We start from the raw sequence: 21,737 nt of genomic DNA, 5'->3' as shown, positions 1-21,737 counted from the left end.
AAACAAACATCTTACACATGCTTACATACCTACAAACAGCCAAAACTGTAACACGATTATCATGTTTCAGATAATAGATTTTTTTTTTTTTAATAACATAACTGTATCAGAAAATTACAGTATAAAACAGAAGCACATTGTCATTTGCAGACGTCACTGACATCTACTAGAAGCAGAAATCAACTTTCAGAATAAAACCTTTGTTTTGCATGTCTGACATGTGTCTTACATGATTAGTAACCACTTTGATTGCTTCTCCATGTTAGCTGAGTTTGACAGCTAGCAGCCATGCATTGTTAGTTAGGATAATTGTGAAAAGGACAATATAGTGTCCTCAGCTTCAAATGGGAGATGCGAGGCGAGTAAAATTTTGTTATAAGGGGGTTGATATAAACTAGTGTGACTCCATAGTTTGTTCTTTCCTACTTATATATCTTCAAGAAATCCGACAATTTCAGATTTTCTCTCACTTTTCCTTCCTGGAGACAGTAGTCATAAATGCAGTAAGAACCAACGTTTACAACAGGGACACATTACCTAAAAGCTTACAAAAATTTAACACACTACCCCAAAAAAAGATTCTTCCACAGTTCTACTTTAACTCTATTGGCATAAAATGTAAGGAGGTTTTACGTTTTCAGTTTAGTTCAACTTTAAGATTCATGTTGAGCTACAGATCTCCATAAACAACGGAGGAAGAAGGGAGAGATTACCATGTAAAAAGAAGCCTATTGCTCCATCTGCTGGCTGAAAAAGGGAACAAAAATATCCACAAAAAAAGTTTTCCTGACTATAAAAACTAATAGTAAAAAATAAGTAAAACACTCATTTACTTTTGTAAATGAGTATGGAGTGTTTGACTAATATGCTAGGTGTGTTAACACATGAAGGATGTGGCATGTAAAGAATCTGATTTCTATCTTTTTCTGTCTTGGGGGATGATACAGTTACAATTTTTTAGAAAACAATATAAAGTTACTTGCATCTTATGTGTAAAGGCACCTAATTATATGTAGATTGCACATTAATATTTAAACAAATAGGAAATGAAAACAGCCAGTGGCAGTATCATTCCTGCCAAACTTTCTGATCCCCAGGCAAAGCTCTTTATTTACTTCAACTGGCAAACATGATTATGAGTTAACCCCATACCCATCATTAGTGGTTTATTTGCTGTATAACATATATACAGTGGATATAAAAAGTGTAAACAACCGTTAAAATGCCAGCTTTTGTGACATAAAAAAATGAGACCACAGTAAATCATTTCTAAATTTTATCCACCTTTAATGTGACCTAAGACCTGTACAATTTTTTATTGAATTTAGGTGTGGGCCAATCCTAAACTTTCATTTTCTTCTGCTGAAGCCATCTTTTGTTGATTTTAACGTATGCATGTAGGCATTGTTTTTGGGGCCAAAAGGGACTGGTATTTGGAACTATTCAAAATTTCCTCCCCCTTGACCCCAGTTCCAGTTAAAGAAAAGCAACCCCAAAGCATGATACTGCCACCACCATGCTTCAGCACGGACATGATGTTTTTTTTGGAGATGTCTGGATTATGAGTAGAGTTGCAAGAGGGAAGTTTTTCTTACAAAGGAAATCATCCAAGCCTGACTAAAATTTGCAAAAAAATCAATTCATCAAGCCTTCCAAAGCATGTAGGAAAAATGTGTTAAGGTCTGATGAGACCAAGGTTGATTTTATCCACAATTCAAAGTACGTCTGGCACATCTGGAGTTTGGTTAAAAGGTAGAAACATTGCTTTATCAAGCTACAAACACAGCTAAAAATGAAATAAAGGGAACAAGTATGTATACCAAACTAGAAATTTATAAAGTAAAGTAACTGTGTAAACTTCCTATCAGAAAAAAGGTTAACTAAAGCAATCTATTATATATATCTAATAAACAATAAAACAGGTAAGTAGCAACTCAAACTTGAAATGGCAAGTTTACTGGTGTATTCATCAATTGGTGTATACAGTAATGGGTAGATCTGTACCAAAAGACCCTAAGGTCACTCTGCTAAATATCAAGCCTGATCATTGTACATTCTCCCAGTTCCGTTTGCTCCAGTTTATCTTTACAGAAGCTAAGCAGGTGCTGGCCTGGAGTTCAGCAGCTCCTACAGTTGCAAGTCAAACAAAAAATGTCCTGGTATCTAACCAATGAGAAAATGTCTGCTGTGTTGAATGACACAAATAATAAATTTCAGAGAATATGGGAGCGGTGGATTATACACTACTTGCCATCTGACTTTGATTGGTCCTTATTAAAGATTTAACTCATTGTTTTGCACCATGGAACCTGAATGTGGTTGGGGACTTGCAGAGCCGACTGCGACTCTGCAGGCTTTTTAATCTCCATCTCCAGCCGAACCCCCTCTCCTTTTCCCCCTCTTCTCCCATCCTCTTGTGTGATGTCCTTGTTTTTGTGTTTGATAGAATAAACTAGGCAACTAAATTAGGCAACGTCTATGCCTAAGGTTGCAAACATCGGTACATTGGACTCCAACTGTGTTTTATGCTTGGACATTATGTCACCGATTTATTAGTGACTTTACTATAAATGAATAATGTTTACTGGACATCGGAAGAGTCCCCCTTATCTGTTTGGTCCCTTGCTTATTTTTTTAATATATCTTTCACCCTCTTCCATATTGTATTATGTTGTACATGTATCCAAGTACAAATGGTCTGTGTTTAATCTTTTAAATAAAGTAAAAAAAAGTTAAAACAGAAATGGCAAGTGTATATTTAAATAAAGAAAGGTGGTACATGCTCCACATACCACTGGGATATATCTATTACTTTAAAGAAATTTCTACTTTCTCTTGTTATTCTGGGATAGGAAATGAACGGAACTGTCCTTGTCAGGACTCACAGCAAAAATGATTTGCAGCAGTTTTAACGATTTCCTTTTATGATTACAGGCAATAACTACATTCAGCTACCAGAATACAATTTTTTTTGCTATAATGGCCATTAAAGTGCTATGCTGGCAGTTCCTGTGAACACATCACTGACTTTATTGTACACAGAATAATCTACAATACTTTGATAGCTAGGACTGAGAAAGTTTAAATTGTTAGGGATGTCTGAATAAAAGAACAATTGATGTGAAGTATTGTGGGCTAGTGTATAAGATAAGTAAGATCTTTCAGTAATGGATTAGTATTTCTCCAAATATCTGATGAGATCGGGAGCCTATTCAGGGCCTGATCTGTGGCTACATTAAACAGGCATCAGAATAAACTCCACCATTATAAAGTAAAAAAGAATATCAAGTTATCATGATATTGTGAAAAAAGATGGTCCTTGAAAGACTTAGCAGAACTGTTTGATATATTACAGCCATTCTCAGTGAGGGTTCTGTGGAACATTGAGGGATATTCAGAGCTGGCTAAGGGTTCCTGGAGCCCTGGCTGATTGGTCTTCCTTTAGGTGCCCACAGTCCCCAACACCATTTAGCCAGACAAAACTTCATGACACCAATTATCTTTTCAGGTGACATTCAGACAACAAATTCAAGGGTCATATTTCCCCATTGACCCTAGTAAATCGCATTTAGCAAGGTTCCTTGGGATTTGATATTTATTTTCGGGGGTTCCACTGGGGTAATAAAGGACCTGTAGCCATGTAGAAAATGGCATGCAGTAGGCCTGGTCAAGTATTTTTGTTTTTGAAAAGAAGCTGTACCATAGGAGTGGTACCACAGGAACAGGGCTGTGAAAAGATTCATATAAACATGTTTACTATAAACCAGTCAGTGTTTACCCAAATTATGATTTGTAAGCCAATAGTTGTAGTTGGTGATGTGGCAGTGACTGCATTCTCTGACTTATAAGGGTTTTTTCAAAATTGGCCAAAGGAATTCCATTGCTTCCCCACTGGTACTGCCAGTAGAGTATACTGCATGTAAATTTCAAACATAAAAGCTTAAAAGTTACAATTCAGAAAACTGCTGCATTTGAAGACACATCTGAACATTAGGAATATAAAGTAACAAATGATAACATATGAGTTCATAGATGGGAAGTTAAGCTACATCAGGATATACTTGAGTTGAATATTGTCATACTGATGTCATATTTTTTGGTAGTAATCATTTTTTGGTAGTAATTATGGTTATAATTATTTAATTTTTCTTCCTTTCATTTTCTAAATCAATCATTGTGACATTTCTCAAATATTCACTGGTAGTGAATCAATCACTGTCATGTGAAACAGAAGCACCTGCGAGAATCACCTACAGGGAACTTTAAGTGAATATCAGATTGATTGCCTTATGTCCCATACTGTTTGGCATTTTATTTATTTAATGTGGTAAAGACATATATATACAGTATATATATTTGAAAATATGTTTCAATATTCATCAGTAGTTGGAGGTATAGGCTATATTACCTTTCCAGCCTTCATAAACAGTTGGGTCAGCTTACACATAGGGGTCTGTTTATAAAGCTGTGAACCTGATATTCCCTAATTCATTTCCTGGTGAAAAATCAATGGACCTGATTTATCAAGGCTCTCCAAGACTAGACAATATAATCTATTCTGGGGAAAACTTGAAAAATTGTCAATATTCACATTATGTACAATATACTTGATATATCAGTACAGCAAATAAATGCTTAACATAAATAACATAAATCAGTTTTATTTAATCCTTAAAATGTCTGAAAGACATTCAACAAACTATAACTAAGCAATTTAGTGATTAGGGTTTTTTTAGAAGCCTAAAACAATCTAAAAATTGGTATTAAATTTGAATTTAATACACTTGATTACGAACAGTCATGGTATTACTGGGATAGGCCCTTAGGCACATAATGCTGGCCCTGCCCTATTCCAGTCACAAAAGCAATTCAGAGTAAATATGTGACTTGAGCGTTTGCCAATAAAGATAAACAATTCAAAATGTTTTGCAGTTCATTGTGGCTTTTGTGAAGTAGAAGGCTTATTTTATATATATATATATATATATATATATATATATATTATCAGCATTTATTCTTCGAGACACCATATTTATATATGGCAGTAACTCTATCAACCTGGACTACTAGAAAGTGTGGGAAGCGAACATTATGCATTACTTACCCTGCAGTATCTGTATCAGGATAAATTCTAAAAGTCAAAGGGCTACATTTATAAAACAGGGAATCAGCCTATAAACAATTGCCTGTCTTGGCTGATTTGGGATGTGCACAGCCACCAAAACCTGTCTTAGAATGAAAGACAAACAGGAAATTGGATAGTTGGATTTTTCTATTCTTTTAGCAAGTTGAAGTTGTGCTAATACACACTTTCTCTTCTAGGCTTCAGACTAGATATGCATTCTGTAGGTATGAGCTCTGATCTTGCTATTGTGAAACTAAAGCCCATCAACTAAGGAGGGGGAGGGGGGGGGCAGAACAGTTGTCCTAGGCATCCAAAAATTATCTTTTTGCCCCTTTTGGGGTCATGCAATTTTTTTACATTTTTTAACACTTTTTAAATATAAAGTATTGTACCACTTTTTGACTATATATGGAATGTGCATATCTGACCTAATATTTAGAGTCAAACTATGGCAGTGGAGGGCTGACTACTTTTTCAGGATAGTCTAGACATTTAGGTCGAAGGAACTAAAAAATCTGTTGGCTAAGTAGTTTAGCCCATGCTGTAGAATTGCATGAACGTCCCATGGGAGTATGCTTGAACCAGTTGTGGCTCAATGTTATTGTTTTACCACTGTGACTACAGTGGAACTTTTTAAAATTACCAGGAACTTTAGAGGCATACAAATACTATAGGAACAAAGCAACTTTTTTTTTAAAAAAAAAAGCAAAACAATCAACATCTTTAATTCATTAAATTAATTAATTGTATATAAAAAAGTCCTAAAAACAGGTTCAACGCATTTCACAGACTTTAATGTCTGCTTCTTCAGGAGAAAAATAAGACATATCAGATCGATGTTACAAACGATTGACAAGAATAAAATTCAATAAAATACAAATTGCCCCAACCATATTTGACCCAAAGGTGAGGACAGTAGAGGCACACTGCACCAATTTATGATCAATTAGAAGTACCAATAGAATGCCCTTTTCATTGCAGCTTGCTATGTGTGCCACATATTTTAACTTAAAGTGTATTCAAGGTGTCATCCTTTCCTAAATTCTGATGTTTAATAGTATGATTAAATTCTGAAAAGAGAACTGTGTGTGGGGCACAGGGCACTGCATAAACTAAAACACAGAGCATATACTACTTTTAGTGTACAAAGCTAATGTGAAATTTAGGCCACACATGGATAGGAAACAAAGTGGCCAAAAGTTAAAATAAAGACTGTAAAAAAAACAAAACAGGGTCCAGAAGGAAAGGGGTAAGGTGAAGGCTGGCAGAGTAAATAGGTGAGATCAGAGGACAAACACCACAAGATAAAAGAGTGAATGAGGGAGAGATGCAAAACATCCAATTAAAAGCAGAACAAAATAAAGCCATAGGGTGGGGACTGAGTGTCAGGCAAACACAAGCAGGGAACAAACTGTTAAGGCTGAAGTCCAGCTAGTCAACAGGTAAGCACACCAAACATAAATCAGCAAAATTTTTCGGCAGACTTTTCTGTTTTAATTTCTTTATTAATTTTCATTTTAATCATACAAATAAACAAGCCAGCATAAAATGTGTCATTCATTATTTCATTTCCAACAAATCATAATTAAACAATATAATCTCTATACAACACAATCTTCAAGTTTGATTATATATGTCTATCCCAACCTTTAGTATCCGGCAGACTTTTCAAAGGAAATATGTGCTTATTTTTAAATTTAAACCATTTTTTAAAGACATGCACAAAAAAATATCTAATCTCATTTTCCCATGTCTGTGTGGGATTAGTTTTTTTCATTTTTGAAATTATATCTTGGGTGTTCCATTTGAATTTCCTACCAGATTTACAGGGGGATTCAGGTATATTTTCATGGTTTGGCCATGCACACATTGTTAAAATAAATATTGTGCCAAGAGTCTAGTACCTTACACCGACACTGCGGGTCCCAGGCTCAGCTTTTAAAGCCACTAAGTCTAACGCTCGCCACTTTCACTCTAAAACTTATATTTTGCTTCAAATTAGTTGAAGGCCTAGCACTTCAAGGTTTTTCTTTATACAGTGCATATTTTCATCAGGTTAGGGGTGTGGACTGGTGTTGTCAGGCTTGTCTTCAGGTCCTTTCACAATCCTAAGACTGGAGCTGCGGCTGCCGACCTCTCTTCCTCTGCCCAAGGGAATCTTTTACTGGATTCACCTATTCGCTACAAGCAACCACCACCACTCATGACATACCTATCTCCCCAAGCTTCTTAGTGGGGTTTATATCCCAAAAAACCAACCTCTTAAACGTGGAGTATTACACAATTATGTTCCGTCAAACGCTATACTACCCCTCACGAAGCCTTTAGCGAGCGAAACGCGTCAGATACTTTCATGTATGTTTGCTTACTACAGATCTGCAGGTTACAGTCTTTACTTCTGGAACACTTTTGATTTGAAACTCTTGAGTAGTTGTTGATTGTAAAGTGTCATCTCTGATGGCCCTTTAACAGTTCACTTTAAACTTTAAGAATCTTAAATAGCTGTATTGTATTTCTGAGAAGCACTGTACAATTAATACAATACCATTGCCTATAAAGACCCCTCTGTTTTGAACTTTGAATGCAGCATATGCTTTATTGCCGAAATGATCAATAAAAAGCAATAAAGAGTCTGTCTATTTGCAATTTTCTTACTTTTGGGTTTAGTTTTACTAAAACAAAATAGGATCCACTGGTGTATTACAATGAAAAAGCAATTTTTTTTATGTACAGAATGTATGGGTTGTGAACACACCACATAAGAGAGGATTATTCGATTTGCTTTGGCCACTTTTTCTTATGACCTAGGCGCAGCTGTATTCCCTGCACCTATAACAGATAACCCCAAGCAAATGAACATATTTTTTTTTCTGATTGCCAACCTGTTACCATTTAGACTGAAAACACTGCAACATCTATTATCCATATTAGAGATAGCTTCACAATGCAGTAGTGGGCCAGTGAATGCTCTAATTACCGTCAGCACTAAAACCACAATACATTTTTTTAACTATACCTCCCCTGGGGTAACAGCAGAAATGTTGAACTGAATCTTTTCCAAACAATTAAATTGTCTGACTAGTGAGATAGCAAAGATTGTTCTCCTGAGAGTAAAAAGTAATAGTTCTTCACTCTGCCGTGTTTGTTCAAATAGTAAGCCTTCATAGAACTACAGCAATGACAGCACCACCAGCCTTGTAATGGCTCACCATAGTAATGATAGTGGAACATTTTCTTTCCTCCTACCTGTTCTGTTGCCATAGTGAAACTTGATATGAAAATATGGTGGTGTTACAGATCAGCTTTTGCATCAAGACCTTGGAATGATTGGGACAGATACAGATTTGTTGTTGGTTTTTTACTTTAGAAAGTTGTGATTGTACATAGGGATGTTTGTAGAACCCACAGCTCAGTGACACAAGTAGATCAATTGAAAAGCCAAAATCTCTGTCTGCCGGTATGTGTATGTATGTTGGCGTTCTTAGCTCTGGGGGGGTAGTGAAGGTAATGCTGAGATTCAGAGACTGAACCATTTTGGATAAAGTCCAGATGTCCAGGCTGAAAAAAAATATTTTCTAAATGCAAAAAGGCATGCATAAACTTACTTGATTTTTGGTCTATTTTGTGTATTTCCTGGTATTTCTGTGCATCCTGGCATTGATCTGTACAATAAGCTAGCATAAAACAATTTATGTAGTTTGTGCAGAAGTTTCATCTAAAAAGACCTGTCATTATTGTCCTTTCTTCTTGTGTAGGGTGTCTGGTCTCTTGGTAGTGTTCATCCCCTGTAGTTTTATGCAAACATACACCTTCTGGTTTCCTTTTACCGCTGTTGTTTCCACAATGGCTATTTGGAGTAAAATATGATGTCACAGATACATTTACAAGGCAATCTATGGGTATAGTCATACATTTAGTAGATATATATACTTTGTGGCTATTGAAAAAAATTGTGCCTGGAGTTCAACGTTACCAGTGCAAGATGAAGTTATGACAGTAGTTGACTGACCCATGCTTGGGAAACTGACATACAGTATATGGCTCTGGGTTAAATGTACATGGATTTGTAGGCAAAAAAAATTATAACCACATGCTTTATGACAGTAGGACTTTCAATGCCAAATCTGAAAATGTCTTTCCTTGTTCCACATCTGAGCCGTGAGCAGATAGAACAGAATGGGAGCCAATCCAACTCTGAATCACCAGTTTCAGAGTTGGGAGAAATCTGTTAATACAATCTGTTAAGGTATTAGTTCTTGCAAATATCAATGTAGTATGTAAATACAAAGAAGTATTAGGAAATGTTAATGCTGTAGTGAAAAGAAAAACACACTTTCAGCTTGTTTGTGTATATTTCACATCTGAATGACTTTCCACTTTTTTATTCTCAGCACTGATAAACATAGCCTGCACTATGATGCACAACCTGTGGCAGTAGATAGCTCCCTGCTGAGCAGAATTGCTTTCTGCTATATACAGCAACAGCGGGCCACTCTTATCCTCCAATTATGTAGTCAGGCTGTTAGTCTACATGTGGCAAGAATTTTAAAAGCAATTAGTTTGAAAAATAATTAAGTTCTGTATGCATTGACATTTGTTTGGTAAACTGCATCCAGATAGTTTTATTCTCTGCTTCCCGAAACAATAGGGCAATATTGTAACTTTGTGACTTAACCAGGAACTTTGGAAATGTTGGATCTTATCATTTAAACTGGGTCTTATTTTCTTAATTTGTTTGGAGGATAATTGCTGTTATGAGGGTTATGGAAAAACAACTTTTCAAACATACTTAAAAAATCTACAATTTTAGGAGCAGTTCTGATGGTGAAAAGGTTACAGTATCATTTTTAAGACCACAGAACAGAAATGGTTTCAAGTCTGTTCTACAAAAACACACTGCAAAATATTTTCCAATGGGTAATACGTTTAAGAGGCTAAAATTAAAACCTATGTGGCTCACAGCTAATTTTAAAAAAGCCATAAAGAATACGAAAAGGGCGTTCCAAAAATATAAAAATGAAGGATCACCTTCATCATTTGAAAACTCTAAAGAATATAACAAAAGATGTAAAAAGGAGATCAATGGTGCAAAACTTTAAAATGAAAGACCACCTAAACCACCCAAATTTTTAAAACTATATTAATAGCAAAAAGATCAGATCTGAGCACCAGTTTCTATACAGAGAATAAATCCACAACAGTGCTTTGAGGGTACATTCTCTGTCTCCCTGCATTTTCCCTTTGGTCCACTGAAAACTGATCTTTAAATAATAATAATAATAATAATGTTTGCTGATTTCAATGATTTAACCTCCCTAGCAGTAACCCCGAGTGTGACTGTGGTAGAAAAAAGTTGCTAAAAGCGGTAACCCTGAGTCACACTCGGGGTATGTAAACCTATCGGAAGGTTAGTGAATACAGCGCTTACCTTATCCGCCTGCGTCCCGCGTTGTCCATCGCCGTGATCTCTGTCTTCTTTCTTCTTCCTCCGGCGCCTTCTACACCTGATGAGTCACCGGGGAGTTCCCGATGACGTTGGTGCATGTGTACGTTGGTGGCAGGCGGGCGGGAAATTCAAAATCCATTTGTATTGCATTCAATACAAAATAACGGTATTGAATGCAATACATTGGATTTATACGTGTAAAAGCAGTACATTGCTTTCAAGAACATTTATTTTACAGTATATATAATAGTATGAGTATAATATATATTTTTTTAAATTAAAAAAAATATTTTTTATATACTATATTATTATACTACTATATTATACTATTACTATTATATTATACTGTAAAACAAAATTTTCATGAAAAACAATGTACCGCTTTTGGACATATAAAATCGGAAAGAAATGTACCGCTAGGGAGGTTAAAAAGCATTGTCTGATTTAGTTTATGTTGATCACTCTTATCTTTTTTTTTTAGTTTTAGCACATGGGTTTTCTGGTTTAAATAGCCTTTTGTCCATTATGTATCATCTTACAACACTGACATTGCATCAATTATCACTTTTTATAGTCATTTGTGCCCTGAATGGAATTATTGCACATATATATTTCACATATGGCTCTGCCATTAATTATTAACTGTTTGGGTGCTGTGAGCTTGTTCTGTTAGATAAATAATTCCAATAGTTTAACAAGTTAATGGAATCATGGTTGAATATAGAGGCACTGAGAGGCTTGCTGAAAAGCTCAAGGTGATATATAAATTATTTATGATCCAGTTTCCCTGCTGTTGTGTACTTGCATTTTCTACTAGTGCATGAACTGTAGCAACTACCAGCCAAGGCTAACTAATAATTGTTTGAGCATAATATTCATTAGTTCCCTGCAATCTTTACCTTGCAGCCTAGCATCCCAGAGGACCAGGTATTCGCTGCGCGGCCATTTCTTGGATAAACACAAGCAAATCAATGATTCTGGGTTTGATTTACTATGTAAACTCTTATATTCAAATTCTTGTTACTTAAAGCAAAATGGGGCTGAAAAATGTATATTCCCAGTTGCAAGAATAAGCTGTATTCAGGGAATCTGAATAATGTAATAGATGTATGGGCTTAGGTAATAACACAAAAACAGTGGTATGCAGTAACCCGTAACATCCAGAGATTGACTTCTTTCCACAATAACTTGTTGCCAGTAGTTAGGGTAGTACAACATGATGATGTATTCCTTGTGTGCTACAACAACCATAAAATGGGAAAAGCGTAATGTTTCTACATTTATAAAAAAAAGAGAATGCCTTTCTAATAAACAATTTATTCATTTATTTGCTATAATGTTTGTTTGGAATTTCTAACTACACTGACTTTTCATTGCTCCATTGTGGGCACCAACATCCCCAGCTTCACCTGGACTTATTTGAAGTTCAGCATTTTCAGCCATATTGATCAGCACAGCCGTATTGTGCATGTGAGTTAGTTCATTATTGGTAGCCAGGTATGCCAGAATCAGGTATGCCAGTACATTGAGCTGCACATGGAGTAAACACCCTCAGTGTGCTCTAAGGTGACCCATTAGTTGGGATTTAAAGGGATTGGGATTGGTGGGCTGATAAGTTATCTGTTAAGGTGGACTCACATTGGGTCTAGGTGTTAATGAAAACTGATCTGTTAGGGGCTGATCTTATTCTTCTGAATGTTAAAAGGGGATAATGACTGATTTGGGTTCTGAGTTAAAGGAGAAGTAGGGGGTTGACTGATCTAAACTTTGAAAGTTTGAAGAAGGAATGGTTATTAGTAACTGATGCAGCAGACAGAAACACCTGATGCCAAATTCAGAGGATATTTGGCATCAAATACCTCAGCTTTACCTGGGAAAGGAAATAAAAGAACTGGATAGGGCCATTCTTAATGGTGTAACTGCAGAATTGCAGCTCTTTATTGGGGCTCCAGGCTCAGAGTGTCCTGGAAGGAATGGGTGGGCCAGGCACTCCCTTTTCCCAGGCAAAGAAATGAAGATGCATCTGAAGCACCTGACCATTGGTAATAAAAATTGGACTAGGTCTGTGAGCCAGGGGAAATGGAGCCTGAGGCCAGGTGTGGCTCAGGAAGAACGAATCTGTGTAGCCCAGGAGGTCTTGCTATGTCTGTGGGACCGACAGCTCTGGATTGTGTCAGGCAAATGTTGTGTTTTTGTTCCAGTCAGGATGTGATGACTGATCCCCTGTGAAGGAAAACACTGAAGTTAATCTATTTTTGCATTTTTATGTGAAATTGAATTTAAAGTGAGACACCTCTCTGCAGCAAATGTATTTTGGTGTTAATCTTGCACACTGATAAGCGGGGACTGTTTTGAACTCTGAATGTCAAGAGGAATGAAAAGAGGACATCTGGAGTTTTAATGATAAAGGGAGCTGATCTGAGATCTAATATAGGTTTAAGAAGACATTTTTTATTTAATTCACATGGACAACAAGTCATCCTTCTTCCCAATCACAGTAATGCAGTGACTTTTTTGTAACTGTTTTTATGTTTTCTTATGTTTCCACCGTCTTTCCCATTATTTCATATACAATGTTTAGTATACATGATACAGGGATTTTTGCTAAAGATGGAGTTAGCCTGGAATGATATTCTTAGAGAAATGCTGTTCTGCAAATATTTTTGGTTAAATTGGGTCAGTATAAAGACCGCTATTTGTGGTGACATACAGAGCTTGGGTTCTTGTAAGGTAATGGGAATTTAGCTAAAATAATTACCTCTCAAACTCATGCAAATGTTTTTCTATACACAAGGATGATTCCTATCTCTGTGTTTTATAGCCCATATCAGTTATCTCTGACGTACAGGAACGGTCTTACCGGTTGTTAAACCATGCAGTGCAGCATTTTGGGTCTGCTTAGTAACTTCCTACAAGCTGTAAAGATCCTGTGCTGTTTCCTCTTTTATTGTAGCAAATTATTCTTAGTTACATAAGCTGTTTGAATTTTTTGCAGACTTTGTGTTTGCAAGATTTTTTTTTATGATCATTGCGGTGATATTATTTTGATTAGTTTTCACAATGAAAAAAATGTGTTTTTACAGTTACATGTAGACTAATCTTCATCAGAAACTAATAAATGAACAGTGATTTTGAAAGGACTAATATTCCTGGGATCAAAAATCATAGGAAAAGCTTAAGTTGCATACACACGTCAGATTTTTCTCGCCCGATAATCGGCATCGGCCGGATATCGGGCGAGAATCTGGCGTGTGTACAGTCGGCGTCGTTCATCGTCCGTGGATCCGTCCTGGCGGATCCACAAATGTACATTTAGCCACAGTGCAGAGTAGAGGAAGCATATCTAAGAACAAAAAGCCTTAGGGATATGAATGTGAGTCTTATTTTCACTGTTTAGTGTCTAAAATTGCAAGTAATAGGGGGATGCTAGGACTTTAATCCTTTAATAAAGGTTTGCAGTTTCCGGCGTATAGCAGTTTGTGATCTCCACTGATTACATACATGCATTGCAGCTCAGGAATTGCTACTTATGGCTCCTGACAGTGAATACAATTTATTGAACAGATATGTGCAGTGAGTGCTTTCCTGGTTCTTATTTTTAGTCAGCAATTACAGTGTAGATACAATTTGTAATATATTCTAGGCCAAAGATTTCTATTTGCACAATTGTAGAAAATCCTCTTTTGCTCAAAGCAATTAGTCCCAATTCCCTGTAGACTGAGATATTCACTCAACAATCATTAAAACCTGCAGCAGATATTCTGAATCCAAATCATTGCTTGTGTGATAGTCCAACAGAATCATTCAGCCCACTCTTTGCCATCCATGTTGTTCTAGTCATTTCAGTTATGTTTTTTGTCCTGGTGACAGAGACTGGCAGAGATTGTAGACTCCTCCTCCTGGCTCATAAGGCTAGATCTCTTCAGCCTCTGTAATGATGTCACAAGGGCTAAAAACAAAGCGTACACCTTTTAAGGTCAAGGTTATTAAAAAATGTACAAAGAAACACTACATGGGGATCGGGAAGAGGTTTGAGAGTACTTTTAATGTGCTGACTAAATATAAGCTTTAAAGTTGCACTGTGGCAATCCTACATATCCAGTTTAATTTACTGTATAGTTTAGTGCTCAAATGCATGAGCTATAACACTTTATTTCTGATATCTGCCAAATACTTAAAGAGGAAAAGACAGCAGTAGTGATGTACAACCTTGTCAATTTATAGCGCTGCCTCTTAAACACAATCAGCCGAACAGGCTACATTGTCCTACAGACCACTCAAAGAAAATGCACAAACATAAGCGCTGTGAGCATAACAATATTCTAAGTTCAGTCTTTCCTGAGTTTTTGGGTGTATCTATCTATCTATCTATTTCACTATCTTCAAATAGTTTACAAAGTGCCTACTTCTTAACTGAATGCATATTATTACGTTAAGAAGATGATTCCGTTCATGCACATCCAGTCTAATTATGATCAAATTTAGATTTGTAAATGAAGGCATTTTTAAATGTCTTAGCAACTGAATAGTCGTGAGCTTGTGCACTATAATTATCAAGGTAGGAATACAATGTAAACGCCTCCACTTATTTGATAAGCATTAGTAACCAGGCCAGAATACATCATTAAGACACTGGTAAAGTTAAAAAAAATTGTATTTAAAAAATATCTCTCCTTTAACAACCTATTATTTTATAATTCTTAAACATAGAAATGTAAATGATAAAGTTAATTTGAGTGCTTTTTCAATTACTTGTGCAAAGTACTTGTGTGTATTTATTCTATTGCCGATGACATAGCAGGTATTACATGCATGCAACAACAGCATTCCAAAAAATGTATAGCATTAACATTGTTCTGTGCCTCAGTGTTGTGCAACATCCACACACACATCCACACAGAGTTGGTGATTTTATTCTTTCTCTTATCTACCAAAAATTGGGCTTTTATTTGTTCTGTTTATCTGCTAGGAATTACAATATTAGCTTTACACTCTTCTATTAAGGATTTGGATAATTTTGAAAGATTATACCTAGGACTGGGGATATATTTTTGCAATGCTTTCGATCTGCACTCTTTCCCACTAGAAATGGAGGTTGACAGTATCATTTTTCTGTAATAGTACCAATGATTGCGTATGCAACTATACAAGCAGAAATTAGAACAAAATTTTATTTTTATTTATTACTGTGATTTAAGAGGGATCACATAACTTCAAACGTATTTTTAGGTGTTTCACTTAGACTTGATTTTCCGGACTCCTGTAGTTTGTAGAACACTGATACTCAGTATTTGGAATATAGGGCCTTAGATCTCAGGTGGGTGGTTCTGCTTGGTTCCCATGGCATGGTGTATGAAAGAAAGCTTGAGAAGTCACCATTGTTCTAAGTTCTTTGATTTATATCGGCAGACGAGAATTCAGAAGCACAAGGACTTGTAAATGGCCAGTCTAATCTGCTAGGAAAGTACTATCAAGTAGCTGTTCTGTGATTACAACTGCTCAGTAAAGATAGAAGGAATAGATAAAAACTAGTGTTACCCTGCTGTTCCAACATTTTTTAGTATTATGGCATGGGTAGTGTCCAAAAATTAGAGAACCTGGAATTCAGCACTATGGCATTGTTAGTGCCAAGGGCCCATCTGTCAGACAAGGCTGATGTTAAGTGAAATGAAAAGAAGTGTCCTACTTTTGAGATTTTTAGCTAAATAAAAATAATGACATACTGGTTTGGAGTACATCCAGAATATCCTATGCCATAACCAATTCACTAATTGTTCTTCGCAGGAGCTCACAATTTAGTTTCTCTGTTATAGTCCCTTATAATATCCCCTACAGAGACACAGATTTAAACCTTAGATTTATGAGGGTGGGGGGGTGGGGGGACAAGTAACCTACCAGTCTTTTTTGGATGTAGGAGGTAACCCACTGAAACGCCACGAAACCATTGTTCTGTCCATTCATCAATTCTAAAATAACTTAAACAAATGCATTAAAGTTTCTTATTTTCCCAGATAATTTTGTATATGTGAAGCCTGAAAACCTCTAAACACTGGGGGGTGGGTAAGAGTTAATTTGGATAACCCTTTAACTCAGTGTAATATTTCTCCTGCATCCCTATACTTTGTTCCTTCTGTGATTTGTTGGCATCATTTTAAAGGGGCAGATTGACTAGACGCCATGTAGTTGAAAAACCACTGAAAGTTTACACTTTCAGTATCAAAATATTACATGATCTCTCTATAAAATGGGGCAGCCTCCAGGATTTTTGGATAAACTAAGTAAAAGTAGACTTAAACGGTGATTTAACTTGCAGTGCAGGGGTATCCCCATTGGAAGGGTATTTATGTTTCCAGGAGTCCTTGAACATGAAACCCAATATTGTAATATTTTGAATGTATTAGACAAATAAAATTTTCAATATGGTACTTCTGTAGACATTTTTTATCTGAAACCTTTTTTTCTTAATACCAGAGGTAAGTTGTAAAAGATATTGTCGGTGCCTGGAGACCACCATTCTGCTGGTCAATAGTTGACATCTCAGTAAAGATTGATGATGTTGATGATAGGAACAGTTGTCTAGTTGTCAGCATCTGCTTCCAAGGAAATAAAAAGATTTGTTGAACAAATAAGCTGCACTGCGCAGCACATATACTACATCCTTAAATATTAAACTTGTTTATCATGTTCTTCAGCAGAGCTGCCACATTTCTTTCCCCACAATCATTGTTATTAAGTCAATCACACGTGAAACAAGCAAAGGAAAGACAAGTAGTTATTAGGATAACATCACAATGTTCGAGACTCTCACAGACATGTGCGTCTTATACAAATTTGCTGTAATTTAATTTTATTGCAAACAGTTACATTTGCATATGATCTTCTCCACAATCCAGATCTTGGTATGCTGGAGCCAATTATTAATATAGACAACATGTACCATGTATTATGGAACCCTTGTTATAATTACTATTTCTACAGCTCCAAATACATTTGTCTGGTGGTCATGGGAAGAATACGCTTTACATTTCTGGCCAATGGGAAAAATGTCACCCTTACAGATACCCAAGTAGATCATTGGTGTCAAGTAAACTGACCAGAGAGTCACAAATTGCTAATTTCTCAAGGAACCCCTAGCAAACTCTGGGGGAACCCCTGTTTACAAACACTGACCTAGGAAGGTGGATAGAAAGTACCCTATCTGGGATCACTGACACAGCCAACTCAAAATAAGTGAAAAAATTCTGCTTTGTTAGAGTCAGGGGAGAAATATTGGTAGTGTTGCCCAACACACTTTTTGCTATCCTACAACATAAATGCAGATTTTTAAGCTGAAAGTACCTAATTTGTGCTCCTTTTTCTCTATATTCTTTTCAGTCATTTGACTGGGTCGACCACCTAGCTGCACTTTAAACGTTAATACAAGTCTGGTAATATTAATGTATTACACTTGGGAACGCATTTTTTGTTGAGTTAGATCTTACACTTGTATTTACTAATTTTTGGGTGGTGAATCCAGAAATGACCCCAGTTTTTTGCTATCACATCCAGTTTTTACGATATAGGGTACTCTCCATTTTTGTCAAAAAACATACAAATTTTAGATACAATTAAAAAATAATTAAATAATAACTTGAATGTACTGTTTATTTCTTTATGTCTGCATATTCCTCACAAAGAGAAACTGAATGGCCATTTGGGACTGACCCATATATAATGCCATTGTGAAGGAGTACTCACTTTACGCTCCGCTTTGAGCTATTGATGAATAGTTATAGATTGGAATTACCAATTCCTCCATTAAACCAGGTATGCTATGGCAATACACAAAGCCACTGTCAGTTCCAAAGTTATGCAGAAATGCAGTTACTCTGGTACGAAAGTACGATACCTTTGTTCCTTTTTTCAAGTAAGTTTTTCTCACGCAGTCTTGATGCTAGGAGTACTGAAGCCTCCTTCAATAGTCCCAAATCACATGCCAAATCACTCAACTCATGCTGATCAAATCCCTTATAAACAGAGTCCTCTTCAATTTCAAACTTTTCATCATTGTTGTCACCTAGTTCGTCACCATAATCATGTTCTTCAAGAGAGGGTAGTGTAACGAAAACCGGCACTGGGATTTTATCTGAATGAGCCACTAGGCGTATAGCCGATGGCAGACTAGGATACTCTGTTACATTTATTTTTCTTGTTATATCCTGAAGTTTTTACTGTACAAAAGTAACAGTCGCTGAAATCATCTCCTGGCTCTCGACAAACCATAGGTATACCAAATGGCATCTTATCATGTGTTCTCTTTGTCTACATCTGTAAACCCTTGACACACTGTTTGCACACCTTATGAGCGGCCCAAGACTTATCTTGATCACCAAGTTTAACATTACAATATTCCAAATAGGCTTACTCTACAAATGTCCTGATGTTCGCCCTTTGACTGGGAATGGTGAAACTGCCACAGATATAACAAAATGAATCAGGGTTGTTTAGGCATTTTCAACGAGAAACAGCAGAGCCAGACATGATCTGAAAGAAAGGAAATACCTGTGTAAGTAAAAAAATAAATTTTACTTATTCACTTCATAGAGCAGCGCACGACCTCTGACCACACAGACTTGCGTGTAAATGAATAGCTTTTACAAATCCACGCTACAGTAATCGCATTAATATAAGCGGTAGAGAAAAAACCTGACATGATAAAAGAAAACTAACTGCACTTGCAGAATCAGCATACCTATTTTAGTGTAAATAAGCTTAAAAATTTAAGTCAACAAAAAAAACTTGTTCAAAATTGTTCCCCAGTGTTATAAGGGCCATTCTACTAAAACAATTCACTCAATAGTAACAGGAGAGTCCTACCCCAAAGACAAGTTTTTAATTGTAATACAGGGCATGTAGTTTTACCCTCATGTACGTTGGAAGTATAGGTAGGCCATTGAAGATCAGTCCCATCAGTCCAGTGTAGCCAAACATTTTGTGTCATCCCACCAGGAGAATATGAGCTTTTTAAAGTCATAAAAAGAGCTAAGGTTGCAAGTTTCTCCACTGTACAAATTTAAAGTTTTCATATTGAAACTCAAAAGCTAAATGGATTGAACTGTTGGTGGGATCTGGATTAACACATTTAGTGCTCTACAGGTGATCAGCTTCTGCAGTGTTAGGAAATAGATTTTTCCCTATTTTTTAGATGTTTAGTATGTATTTTTCTTATTATAGTCTTTTGATTATTACCTAATAATTTATATGTGTTATGTTGTTTCTCTTTACACTGTCACAGGCTGGTTGGGGTTAGGTAAAAGGAGCCAGAGGAAATCAGGTTGAATGCTTTCGGACATCATAGTGAGGACATGTAATGAAGAAAAAATTTTTTGACAAGGAACAGGAATGATGTTAAATATTGTATCAAAATATGCTTTTCATTTTAGTTTTTGTGTTATTTTAGCTGGAGTTCTGATTTAGGATTTAGCAATCTCACCTTTGAGTCCATTAGTTGAAGGAGGTCCATTAGTTTTTTAGGAAGTTTTTTACTTGATTGCAAGCCTCTTGGATTATGAAGCTGCATTACAAATTAAATGTGCTGCCTGTTATCACCTTACACTAGGGACAGTAACTGGTGTGATCAATTCTTGTCATCGACCTAACAGACATGGGAAGTCATTATAATTTAATGAAATCAATTTTACTAATTTTAGTGACACATGCTAGTCTTACTCATCGGTGTTTCCTTATTTCTTCAAATCACGTTTGCTTTGTTGAAATATAATTTTATCCATGGCATAACATAATATATCTTCATAATTATGTTTATTATTTTGTCTTTTTTTACCTTATATGTCTTCTGCTTATTTTTTAACAACATAAACATGGTGCTTTAGTATAATATATTAATATAATATAAATAAAAGTTTTTGGAAGTTCATTGTAAAAGAAAATTCCCTATCAAATGCAACCTCACAAATGTACTGTTTAAGTGTCCAAATGTCTTGTGTATTATTGTCCTCCCTGGTTAAATACAACTTTGCTTCTGTACAGTAATACTGAAAGGAAAAATTTAAAGTTAGAGTAGAGTTAAAGTGAGCAGTTACTGCCTTACATTCACGCTTCACAAGATGTTACTGGAGGGTCAGGTCATCATACAATCTGGTACTAAGGCAGACATCAAGATTTTTGTGATGTGCATATTTGCTGAAAAAAACTGTTAAAAACAAATTTAGCTTTAATTTCACTTTAATAGGGACATTAGGAAAATATATAGACTGAAATAAAAATAGGGCTGGTATAGACAGGTGTTTATGTCAGATGCAGCCTTATACATGCAAATGCAATGCTGAATTTATGTGTGTTCTTGATTGCAAAGTAAATAATGCTACAAAATTCAAAGTAGGTCAACCATACTCTGAATGGCCATCTACACCACTCTGTTCAAGTAGTCATTGGTTAAACAATGTCTGTATACACCCCATAGAAGTTCTATAAAACTAAAACCATAAAACATGAAAATCTAGTTATAAGTATGTTGTATTCATAAATATTTTTGTCTTTTGTAGGACAGACGATTCAGTGATGAAATCGACAAACTTACTGGATATAAGACAAAATCTTTGCTCTGTATGCCGATACGCAGCAGTGACGGGGAAATTATTGGAGTTGCCCAGGCAATTAACAAAACCCCAGGAGGAGCCCCATTCACCGAGGATGATGAAAAAGTAGGATAACTTTAAGCAGTTTATTTTCCTTTTCATTGGTAGATATTACTATAATTTACTATGGCTGAATGTTAAATATACACTTGCTTATAGAAGTATTTTTTAAAATAATTTTATTATGCTTCCCTATGTTATCCACAAAACTAGTCTTCAAGGTGGGAAACTATTCATTAGTATAGAGATCTGGTATATTCACAGACATGAGATACTCCTTAATAGACTTGTATGAGGAAACAAATATCTCACTCCTCTTCCTTCCATTTCACAGTGCTGGTGCAGAGTGATTGGCTACTCAGGCACCCAAAACTTTCATGGAAATAGAGAGCGCTCTGCCTTGTGTAAGCTCCAACCAAATTTGCTTGAATCATACACAAGGCTTTTTCTCTTGAAGTAGAACAGAATCTGTGTTGTTGGGGGTGAGCTTTTGTCATAATGGCACATGCTTACATTTTTCTTAGTACTC

General features: G+C 35.9%; 1 protein-coding gene across 1 annotated transcript in view; it reads left to right on the top strand.

The window, feature by feature from the left end:
* PDE11A (phosphodiesterase 11A) overlaps positions 1-21,737 on the top strand; it is a 247,652-nt gene that overhangs the window by 17,958 nt on the left and 207,957 nt on the right. The window contains exon 2 of the mRNA XM_072419100.1: positions 21,116-21,274. Within this exon, the coding sequence (XP_072275201.1) occupies positions 21,116-21,274 (159 nt within the window). The remainder of the gene's footprint in view (positions 1-21,115; positions 21,275-21,737) is intronic.

Source organism: Pyxicephalus adspersus, chromosome 7 (genome assembly GCF_032062135.1).
Source record: "Pyxicephalus adspersus chromosome 7, UCB_Pads_2.0, whole genome shotgun sequence".
NCBI classification, from domain to species: Eukaryota; Metazoa; Chordata; class Amphibia; order Anura; family Pyxicephalidae; genus Pyxicephalus; species Pyxicephalus adspersus.
Note: the sequence above shows the minus strand (reverse complement) of the source record. Positions and strands in the feature narration are given on the sequence as shown.